The sequence below is a fragment of the Carassius gibelio genome, chromosome A7 (assembly GCF_023724105.1).
Source record: "Carassius gibelio isolate Cgi1373 ecotype wild population from Czech Republic chromosome A7, carGib1.2-hapl.c, whole genome shotgun sequence".
Lineage (NCBI taxonomy): Eukaryota > Metazoa > Chordata > Actinopteri > Cypriniformes > Cyprinidae > Carassius > Carassius gibelio.
The window spans coordinates 26042568-26059936 of NC_068377.1; the positions used below are offsets into that span (position 1 = coordinate 26042568).

At 38.0% G+C, this 17369-nt stretch overlaps 1 protein-coding gene across 5 annotated transcripts in view; it reads right to left on the reverse strand.

Annotated features, from left to right (window-relative positions):
• The window catches only part of LOC128016961 (amyloid-beta A4 precursor protein-binding family A member 2-like), a 67613-nt gene that overhangs the window by 24806 nt on the left and 25438 nt on the right, over positions 1 to 17369 (reverse strand). For 4 of the 5 annotated variants that reach the window (XM_052601966.1, XM_052601964.1, XM_052601961.1 and 1 more), the window contains one exon: positions 924 to 2168. In XM_052601966.1, coding sequence (XP_052457926.1) covers positions 924 to 2126 — 1203 coding nt within the window. In that variant the 5' untranslated portion in view covers positions 2127 to 2168. Of the gene's footprint in view, positions 1 to 923; positions 2187 to 17369 lie in introns of all 5 variants that reach the window. The other variant, XM_052601962.1, reaches the window with a different exon arrangement.

Consider the following 17369-nt stretch of genomic DNA (forward strand, 5'->3'; position numbering starts at 1 on the left):
AACTACCCCCAAAATTATGTAAAAATACATTAACATCACATTCAAGAAAACATTCTATGCCATCTCCAAATATCACATATTATGCATCAGCTCTTAAGAGCATAAAAAAACGACTTCATTACTCACTGCTCAGCTATCAGGATTTTGAGGTTCACTCTTGGGCATAAACAAGCACAGTTCCCGTTTACTCAGATGCCACTTGCATTTAAATGAGGGCTTTCAACATTCACATTCATATTTAACTATAATAATGAATATGCATATTTCAGAAAGCCCCTTGGGGATTATATTTTTATTAAATTAAAATAAATAACATTTCATATTACATTAATATTTCCGACTGTTTAACTATTTAAACCTTTTAAAAGGAAACAGAAAAGCAAGAATGCATTAAACTGATCAAAAACACATTTATAAAGTTACAAAAGATATGTAAATCAAATAAATGCTGTTCTTTTAAACTTTCAATTCAGAATCCTGAAAAAGAGTTTAAAGGTTTTCAGCATTGGTAATAATAAGAAATGTTTTTTTAAACATAAAATCTAAATAATATTGATTTCTAAAAGATCACGTGACACTGAACGCTAAAAACAGCTTTGTCATGACAAGAATAAATTCAATATTTTACAATATTACTGTTTTTACTGTATTTTTGACCTAATAAATACAGCCTTGGTGAGAAAGAATAAGAGACTTCTTTCAAAAACATCTTCCCAGCCCCAAAAAAGTGAGATGGTAGAATTCTTGGAGCCTATAAGAGATAACTTCTACAGAATATTAGTCCAAAATAAATTGAATACATTAATAAATGTCATATTTACATTTCATATTTGAGCTAATTTAGTCTGTTTTCCCTAAACCGTGTATTTCATTTAATAATCTGCTACAGATACAGTTACAGGTTGCTTTGCTGAATCGCCTACCTGCTCTCTCACGTGGTCCTGCGTCCATCTCTGTCTCTCCTCTGGTGTGTGAGGTCGTACCTTAAAGTTCCTCTGGAGCTCAGGATTGTGTCTGGCAGGGGGAATGTTGAGGGATTTGGGTCTTCCGTCATGACGGTGAGGCTGAGGGTATGAGGAAGGGACTGTAGGAGGAGCAGGGGCTGGGGCAGGGGCTGGGGCAGGGGCAGGCTCGGGTTTGGAGCGTGTCTCTGGCTGGTAGCCGCTTGGTGCTGGATCAAGTGCCAGTTCCTCTGGACTCTGATCAGTACCACTGCTAAGACTGCCCATGCTCATGCTCATCTTAATCTCAGCTACTATCTGATCAATATCCTCCTCTGCCTCCTCTCCGGTCTCTCCATCTGTGCTCTTATGCCCCCTGTAAGGTGACACATGTACAGAGTTTCCATTTTCCTCTGTGGCATAATAGTCTCCTGCGTAACCACCTCTGTCTTGCCCCACCTGCAGTACGTCTTCCTGATCAGGGCAGTAGCCCTCACATCCTTCAACATCCTGCACTTCTTGATCTTCACCGGAGGGCGGAATCTGGTCCTGGTGGGGTTCTGGAGAGTGTTGGTGGTGGTGGTGATCGAGGACAGGCTCGGGTCTGCCGTCATACAGCTGCTGGTCACAGTCCTGCTCGAGTACTTCACAACGCACTTCTCCATCATCACCATGTGCATCGTCCTCTCCCTCCACCCATTCATCAACCCTTTCCTGGCACTCATCCGTGTCCGGAGGCGGCTTCATGTGACCGTCCGGGTGTCCGTACTCAGGCTCATTGCAGTTCATTCCCTCCAGGTAGCTGTCATCCTCAGGACAATAGCGGATATAATACGTCACACCTTCATCCTCCTCCGGCAGCCCTTCGTCAAAATCATCCTCTTCTTCATCAGATGTATTGTTGACATAGTCTGAGCTAGAGTCTCCATCCAGACTGTCCGGGTGGCTGTGGTAGTCTCTGTGGGCGTGGTCTGGAGAGGTGGGCGTGGCTGGTCGGCTGTCCGTCAAATCTGCCTCCTCTTGGTTGTGGTAGGAGTGTTGGGATACCTCAGGGTCCTGGCGCTCTTCATACTCCTCTTTAGGGTGCACAGGGTCGGGATACGGGGCTGGGCAGGAGCGTGGCACTGAAGTGTGAGGCTCTGTGGCCATGCTGCTGTTGGTCCCTGGCCTCTTCCTCTGAGCCATTGAGAACTGCTCACAGGCCGATCATCACTGGAAACTTTAATCCTGACAAACAAAAGCACACTGAAAATAAGCATTGCAACATTAATCAACACTTATATTGTATAATAACCAATTTAATACATGAAAGTTGACAAAAAAAAAAAACAATGACCTTGCCACACCTGCACCTCATTAATCTGCTATCTCCTTGCCACACCTGCACCTCATTTACACACACATATAAGCAGCACTCACACACAGACACTTTGCAAAGTCTTATTTAGCCTGTCGGACATTTCCGAGCAGTTTTCCCCTGTATTTGTTATTCATGTGTTTGACCATTCCTGATTTCTGCCTGTCTGACCATTCTCTAAATAAATACTGCTTTTGAATCCGAACACCTCTGACTCTTTTCATAACAATAATAATTCCATTATTCATGTTACTGAATTTCTGATCAAATAAATGCAGCCTTGGTGAGAATAAAATCTTTCTATTGAATAGTGTATGTGTAGGGACAATTACAGTTTATCACCAAGCATTTGGAAATAAGAGCTGTGTTTCCAATCAAGTCCTCAGAGTTGTGCAACAGTCTAAACAGAACACACAGCTGAGCTCTAACACATCCACATTTCAAGCACTGTTGGGTGTATTGATCACTGAGTGGAGGCACAATCTCTTCTCAGCGCCCAGGCACCTGCTCAATTTCAGCCATCACACCATTACACCATCATCGAGGATGTGAAGAACAACACCTGTTTTTTTCAGTCTTGACTTTCAAAGTGCCGAAAGCAGCCTAATTAACTCAACAGCATAATATCAATTAAAATATTTGAACCATTACACTGACATATACATTTAATTCAATACATTTTAATAATTCATTACATTTATATTGCCCTTTTCTAGGCACTCAAAGCACTTAACATAGTCAGGGGGTATCTCCTCATCCACCACCATTGTGCAGCATCCACATGGATGATGCGACGGCATGCATAGTGCGCCAATCAGCAGATATGGGGATGATAAGGAGGCCATGATGGTCAGATGCCAATGGGCAAATTTGGCCAGGACGCTGGGGTAATACCCCTACTCTTTTTCAAAAGACATCCTGGGATTTTTAATGACCACAGAGAGTCAGGACCTCGGTTTAACATCTCATCCGAAGGACAGTGCTTGTTGACAGTATAGTGTCCCCATCACTACACTGGGGCGTTAGGACCCACACAGACCAAAGGGCAAGCAGCCCCTGCTGGCCTCACTAACACCTCTTCAAGCAGCAACCTAGCTTTCCCAGAAAGTCCCCCATCCAGGCACTGACCGGGCTCAACCCTGCACCGCTTCAGTGGGCAACCACAGTCTTGGGCTACAGGGTGATATGGTTGCCATTTGTTTTCTTGGCAGAATCTTCTAACTTAAACAAGAGTGGTAATAATTGTATTATATGCTGATTTGACACTCAGTTGTACTGTTTAATATTTTGATAGTTTCTTTTTTTTAGCATGATTTGGTCATATAAAGTTCAAATGAACAGCATTTATTTGACAGGGTTTTTTTTTTTTTTTTGGTCACTTTTGATCAATTTAAGGCATCCTTGCTGAATAAAAATACAATAAACATAGATTTATTATATTGAATAATTAATAATAATAATAAATCATACTATCTCCAAACTTTTGAATGGTAGTGTATAAATAAATAAGATCATTCTTTTATGGTTGGGCCAGTGGAATTGTTGGCAGTAAAAATGCTAAAAACAAGTTTGCCAGCCAGAAAGAAACCCCTTATTGTTAAGCACTGACCATAGTATCAATGAATGTAATATCTTTTGTGGAGAAATCTCTTTTTGCTGGCTCTTGAACATTAATATCTTGACATCTAGGGACCCACGGAAATGCTGGGATAAATCTCACAAGCCTAAATTGCAGTTTGAAAAGATGTGAACATGAGAGAAAGAATGGTTGAAGTTTTCTGTCAGAGGCTTGTAAGAGTAGGCAAGACCAATTTCACCAACAAAAAAGCAATAAGATGTCAGTGTTCAGAGATAAATCATGACAATAGCAGCTGTACAGAGGCTGCATAATCACACACAGAATGTAAAACTCAAATCAAACGTGCAATGGTGTTGGTGTAAGTCTCATTCACTCTCTCACAGACACACACAAGCACACAATACCATGGCACTGTCTCCATCAGATGACTGCAACAAGAGCTTACGGAGAGACTTTTATTGCTGCTTTCCCCTTTTGTTCATCCTTTCTCCCTGCCTTTAATTACGCCTTCCATCACCAGTCATTACAACAACTAATTATCACTGTGCTTCTGCTCCTACAATCTTACAGCGCTCTGAGCCTGTGTGTGTGACACTGCATGAATTTGTCGACTCATAGAACCATTTATTGTCTACACACATTTAAATGAAGCCTTCATTTTTTGTCTCTTTACATACTATAGCACATTCAACCCTTATTAACTCATCATCATAGCTGACTGATCCTTTTACACCTCTCAGAACAACACCTCTTTGAAGAAATCGCTGTTTTCTCTCCACCTGTTATTGAGGAGCATATAGTACAACAAGTACCCCATCTTCTGTCAATCATTCCCAACCGACACTCTGGTTTCTAAAGGCAACAGCCTCCCAAGGGTGCCCCTGACCTCATTGTTCGACTCATTGTTCAGTCATAAGCCACACCCAGGAATAATGTCTGGAGTGTGGTTAACCGAATACACACGCACACACACACACACATCATGCGCGTAATTTGCAGGGGGGTTACGGGGGTCATGACCCCCCAAAAATCAGATCCAACTAATATAACCCCCTCAATATCATCACATCATTCAGATTAAAATAACATGAAATATTCAGAATGAATACTTTTGTTCGTTTTCTTTATTAATTTAATTTGCCAGCAAAAGAGATAGGATAATATTTTAAATAATCTTTAATGTACCCACCGCACCGACTACTTGGTATTACCCAACCGGCTTTCTCTACCAAATTTGTTCACTAGCCTATTTTGCGCAGTCGCTGGGATTAATGGTTGGAGAAAGCTGATGGAAAGATGAAAAGGACACTAAAAGGCAGCCAGACAACGATTTTTCATTGTTCGTCGACACCAGCCAAAAAAAAAAAAAAAAAAAAAAAGAAAGAAAAAGAAAAGAAAAATCCTGACCAACTAAATTAGCTGTTAGATTAGGTCAGCGTTTCTCAAAGTGTGGGGAGTAGAGACATGACAAACAGGTTTTGTGCCCCTCTATTTAATTCCTTTATTTATTGACCATATACTCAAAACAAAACAAAGACACATGTAAATGTAAGCCTTACTTAACCTTTTCACGCGTAAGTTCAATAGTTTTTCAAGGCGATCGTTATTGATCGTTGTATCGCTTATGGTTCCCATGGAGACGCGTCATTCATTGCTTGTCAGCGCTGAATGACTGATGATCTGCCTTTTTCCCCTTTTTTATTCAAATTTCACAAATTTGTTAGCTATAGCAGGATATATCTCGTATTCCGATTGCCAAATATGTGCATGACAAGTGGATGTGTTTTGTTCTTCAAACACCTTTGGTTGAGCTGTATTCGCAACGTATTTTAGGTATCTATCTTATTAAAATACCCCCCCCCCCCCCAAAAAAAAAAAAAAAAAAAAAAAAACGTAACGTTAAACTATTATTAGGAATTTACCACCTCCGGTTCAATTTGAAATTATATATATATATATATATATATATATATATATATATATATATATATATATATATATAGTTATTATTATTATTTATTTTATTTTTTTTGCAAAGTGACAAAATGAATAATGCACAACTAATGTTAACGTCAGTCCACACTTGTATTTTCTCAGTTTCTAAATTTGATGTTATAAGAGGTTAAATGCAAACACAATTATTATTTATTTTATTTATCTACTTTTTAGTCGTATTTCATGCAAAGTGATAATATAATTGCACTTTCACTTTCTCTGTTTGAAAGTTTTTATTGTTGTTATTTGATGTTAAGTTTTTAAAATCTGATGTTAATAAAATACATTTTAACAGTTAATCTTATTAACATTTTGTTGGGGTGATTGGAGACAGGTGGGGCTCGGAACCCTTTTCTACCTCCGAAGTGGGGAATGGAAGGATAAGTTTGAGAAACAGTGAGTTAGCTGATGATTAGTTTTGTTGACTGGAGTTGGCTGGCTAGATGTATGTTGCCAGTGTCCTGTGAGGTAAAGCCAGAGGGTGCCAGGGAGAACCAATGTCACTGAATTGTAATTTAAGTTGCTGTTTGCTCCAATACAGTCACCCGTTTTGGGGGGGGGGGGGGGGGGGGGGCATAATTAAATTATGCAAATAAGAATGTTACCTTTTACACAAGAAAATTATTCAATAAATAAAGTAATTAATAAATATGCTGCGAGTTTATCCCCCCCAATGGTAGACCCAAAGTTACGCCCTTGACACACATACACACACATAGCGTATATATCATTTCCATTTACTGATGCAGAATACATTACTATGCCAATGACCAGACTGTCAGGAAACATGCACAAGAAATCAATCTCATCTGCCTGGAACAATCGGGATCACATTTATGTATGCACATCATATTTAATATGTAACATAAGGGCATTAAAGCAGCACAGCAGACAATATACGAAAATTAACTCAACCAAAAAGACCAAACGGTAATTCAAACTTATTTTGGTTTTAAAATATAAACTGTAATATTATTTTAAATCCCTGGAGTAAAAATGTTATTAAATAAAACAGCTGACACAGTCGTTTAAAGACATATTTCACCCAAAAATGAAAATTCGGTCTTCATTTACTCACCCTTGTGTCTTGAGGTCAAGAACAGCCCCACTGAATTTCATTGTATAAAAAATGGCTAAACAGTTAAATAATTTTACTAAATAATATCACTATATGCAGTATATTACAAAGTGCTTTGTTGGCCAGTGCTGTGCAGCACCCATGACACAAACTACAGCTGTGCGATACCACACACGCTTGGCAAATCATGGCTCAGGCTTCATTTAGCATGGGAACAGAAATCCTGCAAATTACCCAGAACCATTTTGTTAATTGGCCACAGAACATTTTAATTGAAAATTGGCATAAAACTGCTGTGGACTCCAGCAGAGAACTTTACAACCTCCGACTAGATCAGACACAACAAATGGCTGTAAAAAGCCTTTTTAGTCCCATGCGAAAATGACAAGATATGGGCAAACACATGGAGTAAATTTAATATGACTTAAATGCTAAATAAAAAAAATTAAGAAATCTGAAGACACGTTTTCCCAGATAACATAGCTCCAGTTATCATTTAACTCTCTATGCCATTTTTATATAAAATGCATTAAAAAAACTAGCCAACTAGAATAGTATTATAAGACCATGTGACTGTAGCATAAATATTACATTTGGACAGTATACTGTGCAGTATGCACTAGAATCCCCCTGTATTTTCTGCTCTCTATGACAAATAATAACAACAGTGCATTTTGAATGCTCTTCACTGAATTAATCTAATCCCACAGTTAGTTATTTTATCTTTATTCGATAGTTAAACCTTGCTATAATGCATTCCACTGTATTTATGCAGTGTTGGGCAAGTTACTTTTAAAAAGTAATTAGTTACAGTTACTAGTTATTTCTTCCAAAAAGTAACTAAATTAGTAACTCAGTTACAAATTTTTAAAGTAACTAGTTACTTAAGAAAGTAACTATTGCGTTACTTTCAAGTAAAATTACATTTTAAATGCTCAAACGTGACCCCACCTCTACCCCTCTTTAAAGGAACTTAAAATACATGTGCATGTTCAATTATTTATGATAAATCTGAATATTATAATGAAATGGACACTTAATACAATACATTATTAACAGAAACATGAAACATTGTACACACATCTAAAAAAAAAAGTTGCTGTGGGACAAAGTGAGACTAGCCTCCAATCAAATGGCATGTATGTAGATATTATGTTTATATAGTGGATCAATGCAAATAACACGATAGATTTTTGGGAACTTTTGATATTTCCTTTTATTGTTTCTTTAATTTCTTGAAGGAAAAAGTAATGTATATACTTCCATTTAGAGAAGGCTACTTATGGATTATTTGGGCTCGTCGCCATACCTGTCTCTCGTTGACTGACTGGCTTGTGTTGTTCGTTGTGTGTCCTGTCCTGTCCGATGATGGGTCGTTCGCGAATGAGCGTTAGTGATGATGGATCGACTCGTTCGCGAATGAGCTTTTGAGGAGTCGTTCGCGATTCGCGAATGAGCCGACTCTAAGAGCCGGCTTTTTTAGTTGAACTTCGGGAGCTGGCTCGCATATATGAAGAGCCAACTCTATTTTTTCAAATTTAGCCTATAGAAATTAAATAATTATGTAATAAAAATTGAAATATTATAGTCAAAGTCATTTAAAGAGCCGTTTGTGAGCCAAAGAGCCGGCTCTTTTCAGTGAGCTGAGTCAAAAGAGCCGAATTCCCATCACTACTATGCGTGCTTTCGAAAACCCGCCCAACTCTACCTCTGATTGGCTTACAATGAAATTTTACTCTACCTCAGCCAATCGTCAGCATTTATGCGCTTGTCTCGTGCTCTGCCCACTAACCAAGGAAGAACAGTAAAAAAAAGTATTTGCCTCTCGCTCAGAGATCTAGTTGGTCTGATGAAAAAAAAAAAAACAGCTTCATCATCAGTTATAGTAACGCGCCGCATTTTTTGGCAGTAACGGTAACGGCGTTATTAAGATGAGAAGAGTAATCAATTAGATTACTCGTTACTGGAAAAAGTAATGCCGTTAGTAACGCCGTTATTTATAACGCCGTTATTCCCATCACTGTATTTATGTACCCAAAAATTAATATAAAAATATGATGATGCTGGAATTTTAGTTTGGACTCTGGAGGACAGAATTCACAAAAAGTATTCTAATTTAAGAACTACTGTTTAAACCAAAAACACTGTTAAAAATACAAAACCACTGCTAGAGAAAATAAGCATCAGACTTTTGATTCAGATCCTTTTGGTAACTTAAAGCATTTATGACAACCAGTCCTGTTGTCCCTTGCACTAAATTATATCACATGACCCAAACAGGGTTTCAGTAGGCATTCTAATGATTAAAACCTTGAAGTAACTACAGAAAGTACAGAAACAATATGTGAAGAGTGCTTGTCTGGGATGTTTTGGGAAGATAAATTCATTTAATGGTTTCCCGGAAGCTAGTGGCCTATGCTGCATCAGTATGATGCATGATTTCAATTTAACAGCCACTGAAGCCATACATTTTCTGTAGGGTAAGACTTACAGCACAAGCACCCTTTCGTCCTTGAAATACCAGTCATAGGCTTGAGAAAAACTGCAAAGTTCCTACCAGTATTAATGTTTTTTAAATATATTTAACAATCCATAGTCGGTATATTAATCATTATATTGTTCTCCCTCCAATTTCCCTCCGATAATGTCATAAACGAGCATCGAAACTTTGAGCAGTGCCACAGATGCATGCAACTTAGACTCAAATAAGTGTTTTGTGCCAAGCAAAACAGACAAAAAAACTGATTTGCAGAATAGCAACATTGTTTCATTTCCAATAAGCAGCAGAAAAGACCAGATACATTTGGTTACAAAACAGAAGGGGGGTAAACAAGCCTACACACTGTGCTAATTATTTCCTGGAGATTTCCCAAAACACCCCCAGCTTTAACTGAGCTAATGTGACTGTTAGTCTGGTTTATGTGTTTTTGTACTGACCTACACAAAGAGGATAATTGCGTAGATTCAGCTGACTTGCTGAGAATGTTATAATTAGGTTTCACAGCTGGATATATATGATTGTATAACAAGACTGATATGCAAAAGGAGTTCCAATAAATAAACCATTTGCATTTTATCACATTTTGCGTGGATAAACCCTGATGGACATACATTGACAATGAGCGTTTAGCTGGTTATATGAAGCATCTGTAATAACACTAAAGATGCAACACAATGGTAAAAATAAAGGTGCTCTGGTAATTCTAAAACATGATTTGCTGGGGTTCTTTGCTAATGACAGTGTGGATGAGAAGGTTACTGATGACAAGGGTCCTCAATACCAAAATCATAGAAGCAGAGGGAACTCGGTGTAGAAGTCCAAAGGGCCAAGCACAGACAAACATTAATCTGTTCTTGTCTTCGGCAGTGTGAGTTATAAAATTGAATTTCATGGACTAAGGATTTTAAGCAACCGGAGAGAGTTACAGTGAAGCTGTGATATTGATGAGAGTGTCCAGTGTGCACTCAGAATGGGAGAAAGGATCACCAAATTGCCCCCAATTTTGGGGTGATTTTTGAGAGAAAACTTTGTAGCATACCACTGTCCAAACTGTTTATCATTACATAAAGAACTGTTTCACAAACTAAATAGTAGGCAGTATACAGTTTAGCATGTAGTATGCAGCCTGATAATATTCCAAAAAAAGATTTTCACAGTATACATGGTTTCCCCTATGTTACGAAGAGAGAGTGAGAGACATTCGGATCCAAATGCATTGCTTTATTTAAGAATGGTCAAACAGGCAGAATTCAGGAACGGCGTCAGGTATGTCAGGGATAACCAGAATCAAAAAATGTTAACCCGCTGAGATTACGGCAGGCAGCAGAGAACCAGAGTTGGTTAAACAATCCAAGATCAGACACGGGAAGAACAAACACAAGGAAAAACGCTCAGAAATGTCAGACAGGCTAAACAAGACTTCACAGGGAGTGAGAGTGATTGTGCTGCTTTTATGTGTGTGTAAATGAGGTGCAGGTGTGGCAAGTAAATTGGCTGATGAATGAGGTGCAGGTGTGGCAAGGTGATTGTGATGCAGTGACTCATGGGGAATGTAGTTTGGGTGTGGTGCAACAGTATGAGATGTGCTAGTGTCCAAGTGATGATATGGTGACATCTGGTGGTTGATGGGTGGAATGGTCCTGAGTGGAGTGCCCTGTACTGAAGTTCATGGGCACTCCATCTAATGATCGTGACACACTGTATATTCATATTAAAGACACTTGTTGTGCCCATTTATTATGCTACATTATTAATAATCCTGCTCAGTAATGTAATCAACTCATTCATTTTTATCTCATCAAAAACTGAACAGAAAATTGCAATAAGGTTCTTTTAACTGCTTTATTATGGACATGCACAGATGTAAATAATATTCCATGACATACCTTATATATGGAATATTATTTTATATCTGGAATGTATGATGAATATAAAGTTCAAAAGAACAGTATTTATTTGAAACAGCAATAGTTTTTAAACATTTCAATTCCAACACATTAATCCGAACTTACAAGTCAATGATTCGCAGCAAACGTTTCATTACCTTCTCAGCATCATTTCATACCATCAAAAAAAGAGAAAAGAATTAGGACATGAGCTACACATCTGTGAGCGCAGGACAGACTGTGAATGAGTCCATTTGAAACTCAGAGGTGATGAGAACTGAGATGAGTTCAATTCCCGTTGTGTAATTCTTCATCAACCAGCTCCACCTGCATGTCTGGACATTTTGCAGGCATCTTCACTTTCAGCAGTGTATTCCAGCATGAGAGCGGAGGAGTGATGCCTGGCACAACCATAGTGGTGTGCTGCCTGGAGTAAGCAGGCTTATTTATTTCTGTAATGAGCTACAGCTATATCTCACAGTGGGACACTTTTCTTGTTTCCTTGACAAATGTCTGTACTCTTTCACTTAACGGAGATGAGCAAGGAGATGAGAGAATTGGATTCTTCCTTGCCATCCATACGAAGGAGAGATGTGAAGCTATGCAACACTCCCTGCTTCCATCTTTGTTTTCTTTAAGACAAGACAACAGTTGTTCCTTATGTATAAGTCACTGTCATTGTTTATCTGGTGCCAAGACAGCAGATATAGCCAGAGCATCTCAGTTTAACACATTTCACTAGCTGTCTGCTGTATACAAAGCACACCCATTAACTGCTTATCATTGAGATAGGATTAAGAAATGCAACAAAATGTGTTTGTGAGCATCTCTTAAAAGCATCTTCACAAGTTGAGCATAAACAGCAGTGAATCCAGCATCGGTGAGGCCTAATCCTCTTTACTCTTTTGGACTCTAGTTAGCCAATGGGATGCTTACGCCTTTTAATGATTTGCTTTATCAAGCTTGGCTTAGTCATTAAAGACATGAAAGAAAATCAGCCAGAAAAATTTGACTTGCACCGAATAAATTCATGCTACACTTCATTTCTGTAAAGTCTGTTCAGGGCATGAGCTGAAGAGCCACACTATTTGGTGTACTATTAGCATGCATTTCCGTATGTCACTGTATACAATTTTCAAAACTTTGTACAAGCCAAAATTAAAGATACATTTTTTTTATTTGAACAGTCTTTAGACAGCAAAAAGAGCCAATATTGTCTGCTTTTCTCTTAGCAGTGCTCGTGATCCCTAGTTTGACAACATCAACCTAGTTACATGACTATGGCTGGACACATGAAGCATTCTTAGGAATTAAATTCTTTTTAATGCTTCTTTTTTTTTTCTAACTAAACATTTCTTAGAAAACATCTTATCTTTTTTCTAAAGATTGTTCTAAAGACAACACTTAAGGAAAAAAATTAATTCCTGAAAATAATTATTAAAAATGAATTGCAAATAACCTCTTAAATTTAGCCATGTCTTTATTACCTAAAGGTAAAATGTTTAAAGAGTGTGTTGGGTTGTTTCAGAAATTAAGCAGAAATTAATTACAACATAACACTATATAATAGTGTTGTCAAAAAACCCGGTACTTCGGTACCAAGTCGGTACTAAAAAAAATGTAATGTGACAGTACCAGGTTTCTTTAAGTACCGGTAGTACCGAGGTCCCGTTCAAACCCGGTTCAGCGCTATGATTTCCGCGAAGCAGAAAACGAGGACGGAATCTCAAAATCTAGTCATGAAAATGAAACTTACATTTTAATATGGACAGTCATGGAATTTGTCAAAGTTAGCATAAATTAATCAAATCAAATCTCCATATGGACCAGTATCTGTAAATGTTAATCCGTGTTCTGCGCGTCTCTGTGTGAATTAATGAATGGCAGAGACGTGCAGGTTTGTTTACTACATAGACTGAAGCGCATGACGCTTGCATTAATTTCAGCATCTGAGCTTCAGAGCTCTCTCTCCATCAAGCGATCTGAACTTTTCAGTTCATCTCAATGGACACACAGCGCACCTGTATTTGACACTCTGTAAACTCTTTGTGAAGGCGCATGACTCACCATCACTTTACTGATAGCGCTGTTTCTCACACATGCAAAGAGAGAGAGAGCGAAAGTCTTACCACGCTGAATCGACAGGCTATATGTAAACTATTCTTTGTTGTCTTCACCTGTCAAAATAATGGAGTTCATTTAGAATTATTCATATTCATTTTCGAACAAGCAGAAGACATACCGGTTTCTCCGGTAGTGGGCGGAGCTAATGCGCAAATGGCAATTTCATTGGCTGGCGCTGATTTAGTACCGTCCCTGTTTTGATTTTTCAGCAAATCAGTTTGACCGAACGCAGACAACGTGATTAATATTCATGAACCCAGCAGCTCATCAATTCATAGTGCATTGTATATACATTAGTATGATAGTAGAATTAGTAGTAGTATTATCTTTTAATAATAATTAATTTGATCCATTACTATTTTTTTACAGAAACCCTCAATGACCAAAAATATATTAAGCATCACCACCAGTCTTAAGTTAAAATGACAAATATGCATTCATTAGGCCTAAAAGTTAATTTTTACATAAGGGCATTGTGCTAGAAATATTACTATTATTTAGTAAAATGTATGTGACACTGCTACTACTGTTGAAAAAATTAAATAACTTTATTTTTTAAAGAAATAAATCACAATATTTCTTCCATGTTTTAATTTTAATAGCAAATACCCTTTATTTACCAAAAATAAAATGTGTTTAGATTTCATAAATTAAAAGACAAATTAAATTTGGGTAAAAATTGTTTACTGTTTTTCATAATTATATAACTTGTACAAAAACACAATTGTAAATCAGTATAAGGAATGGCATTGGTTTTATTATTAGTGCTAAAAAGTTTTTTTTTTTTTTAATTAGCATATTTTTGTGTTTTACTTTGGTACCGAAATTGGTACCGAGAACCGTGGATTTTCACTGGTATCGGTACCGAATACTGAAATTTTGGTACCGTGACAACACTACTATATAATAAACATTACTGATGTGTGCCTGCAGTTTAATTATTTTTTTTTATAATTTAGACATTTTTGCATATACTCTGTTACTCTGAGGTTAATTATTTTTATATTTTAGACATATGCATTTATGATTATGAACATAATCTGCAGGCAGTGCAAAAAACAGCCTTTGAAGTATTTTTTGCTGATCAGTGATTCTTGGACAAGGAACGGCATCAGACACAATCAGATAACACCTAAGCCTAAAGGGCTAATCATTTTATATAAGAATACATATTTTTTGCAAGAAAAAGTGAAAGATAATAGCATAACATTGAGGTTAGAAAAAAGAAAAAAGTTGAAAGCAAGATGTGGAGGATTCACTGTGAACATACTGATAGAAGTACGCCCTTTTTCAAGAGGACAGGAAAAGATCCCGCTGTGAAGTCACTCTTGCCACGGTATTCTGGATGAAACTCTTCCATGTAGGAAACCGAGACACAGCATGTGTGGACCTCGAGCATCAGAACTGTCTGAATAACCTTTATTACATCTCCACTCCCAACCGCTTTCACTTCGCATTTTTACCTGCAGGTTTGGTCAGCCAAGACTTTGTTTAACTCTTAGAAGCCGAGTGAAAGAGAACTGGGGCACATAATGTATGAATGTTGAGATTACAATCGCACACTGACTGAGAAGCTAGCTTTACAATGTACCTTCCTACTGTCTGTTCATAAGCCATATTTAAAACTAAATCCATCGACACTTTATAAGACATGAGGGTTTAGTATATGCACTGACATACTTCACAATTATATGTCGTAAAGGTTGTTACGATTTATAGGTAACATTGAGTTTACTTTCTTTTTTATTTGTAGAATATTGTTGGACTTTGTACTTCATCTTTCATAAATGAGATTTAAATCTGTGATGAATTTAAAAGACAAACATTAGAGCAGATATCAGAAACTCCTCCCCGCAGAGCAGTACTCTGGGGTTTTGCTTTGTGCTTCAGTATTCTGACTCTCCTGGTAAGGAGAAAGCACTGTTCTCTGATTGAGATTCTAGGTGTGTGCTAGTCTGCCTCTCGCTCACTGCAGGGAGGGGAGTGCTTATTTCCTGGACTTACGCTACCCCAAACCTTCTCCAAGGCCAGACCACTAGACCACCCTCCTCTCCAAATCACCACGGCAACACTCTTTTGTTGGAGACCACCGCCAGCATTCATAGCCCTGAATAATGGCTAACTGGTGGGTTCACAGTGGTGGGTTCAAACAAGGTCCAAATGCATTTCCACAGTGTGCAGCTAAGAAAGACAAGGCATGTACACAGTATTCCTAAATCAAGTGTGACGGATATTCTGAAGTTTTGAAGGAATGAAAATGAACTCATTTTTTGAGTACAAGTATGTTTTTAACCTTCAAATAAGTCATATAGAGAGTAATATAGATTAGGTTTCACATGGACTACTATTCCTTTAAAATTCTGTATAACAGCTTAGAATTAGAAAAATAACTAAGATTTCAACCTTCTGTTATTATAAATAAATTGAAAAAACATGAACATTCATCGATGGGGAGAATGTGTGGAAGGACGATTCAAGATAGGGAGATATTTGATTCAAGATCAGAAGGGGATAGTGAGAGTAAATTCTTTTTTAGAATTGATTTCCTTTTTTTTTTTGAGTTTTCTTACTTGGGATCATTATTTCATTTGAAAACTATTAAAATAGCTGACTAGTTCATAATTACAAACATAACAAGATTTTAGCCTTCTGCTATTCTAAACAAAAAAAAACAAAAAATCATACACGCATGAACAGGGTTAAGGAAGATTCAAGAGGAAATGGGTTAGTGTGTTATCGTTATAATTAAGTCCCCCAAGGGTAATGTATTAATGAAATAGCTGTGTGGATGGGTTCAGCTAAACCACACTCACTTTCATGCCCTCTCTCGTCTCTCTGTCTCTCTCCTTCTGTATCTGTCCTCCCTGTAGTCCCACAAGCAAATCACCGGCTAATAATTGTCCTTATACAAGCCTGATGGTGCTGGCAGCAATTACTGTTCAAATGTTCACAACAAGAAGTCACACCAACTGGATGAAAATATTGACTTTATAAAAACACACATAGCACACTCAAAAACATACATAGGCACACAGACACAAACATGTTCACAATCTTCCCCAACACACAGACCCCAGACAAGCAGCACATCTCACAGATGCTACTGGAAACAATGGATTTTGAGCTGTGTGTTTCTCTCTTTGAACACCTTCTGAGCGTCTGGCTCAGTCACTTATCAGCAAAACTGACCAGCGGGCAACAATACCAGCCGGTCCAGCGCTGTCCACAGTATCTTCAGTGCCATGCCTGTGAGCACAGCACAGGGGGACGCCACAGATGGCCTCAAGTATGACACAAATAGAGAATCAAAGAGCAAAAGAATAGAGGAAAAGAGTGGAAAGACATTTTGGCAGGGAATGGTAGCGCTGCTCGAGTTGACTTGAACACGTGAGAGAGTGAGTCAGTCTGTGAGTCAGTGAGTGAACTGGGACATTTCACTGTTTGTATCACTCTGCTTGCCTGTGTTCACAGCATTTCAAAGTATGGGAGTTTTGGCTTGGAGCAAGGAGCATGTTATTTGAAAGTCGGAGCATCTGTGTTTTCTCTCAGTTCTCTCACCAGTGAACAAGGAACAGGAGATGGAAAAGTCAAAGTGGAGTGGAGTACAGCTGGCAATTGACAAAAAAAATGGGCATTTGTCTAAAACACAAGCTGCTGTTATTAACTTCTTTCATGGGTGTTTTACTTAAGTTGCTCTGTTTCTGTTCATTGCTGTTGGGTCTTGTCTGAATTGGATGTGTTGTAGCTGTTCTCTTCAAGTGGATTTATTAAAGACTGCCTTTTGCCTTCATCCTTGTGTTCATGTTGGTACAACAACACAGTGTTGTGATGGCATTATATATCACAATGATTAAAAATACATTATTAATATAAATACAGTACAGACCAAAGTTTGGACACACCTTCTCA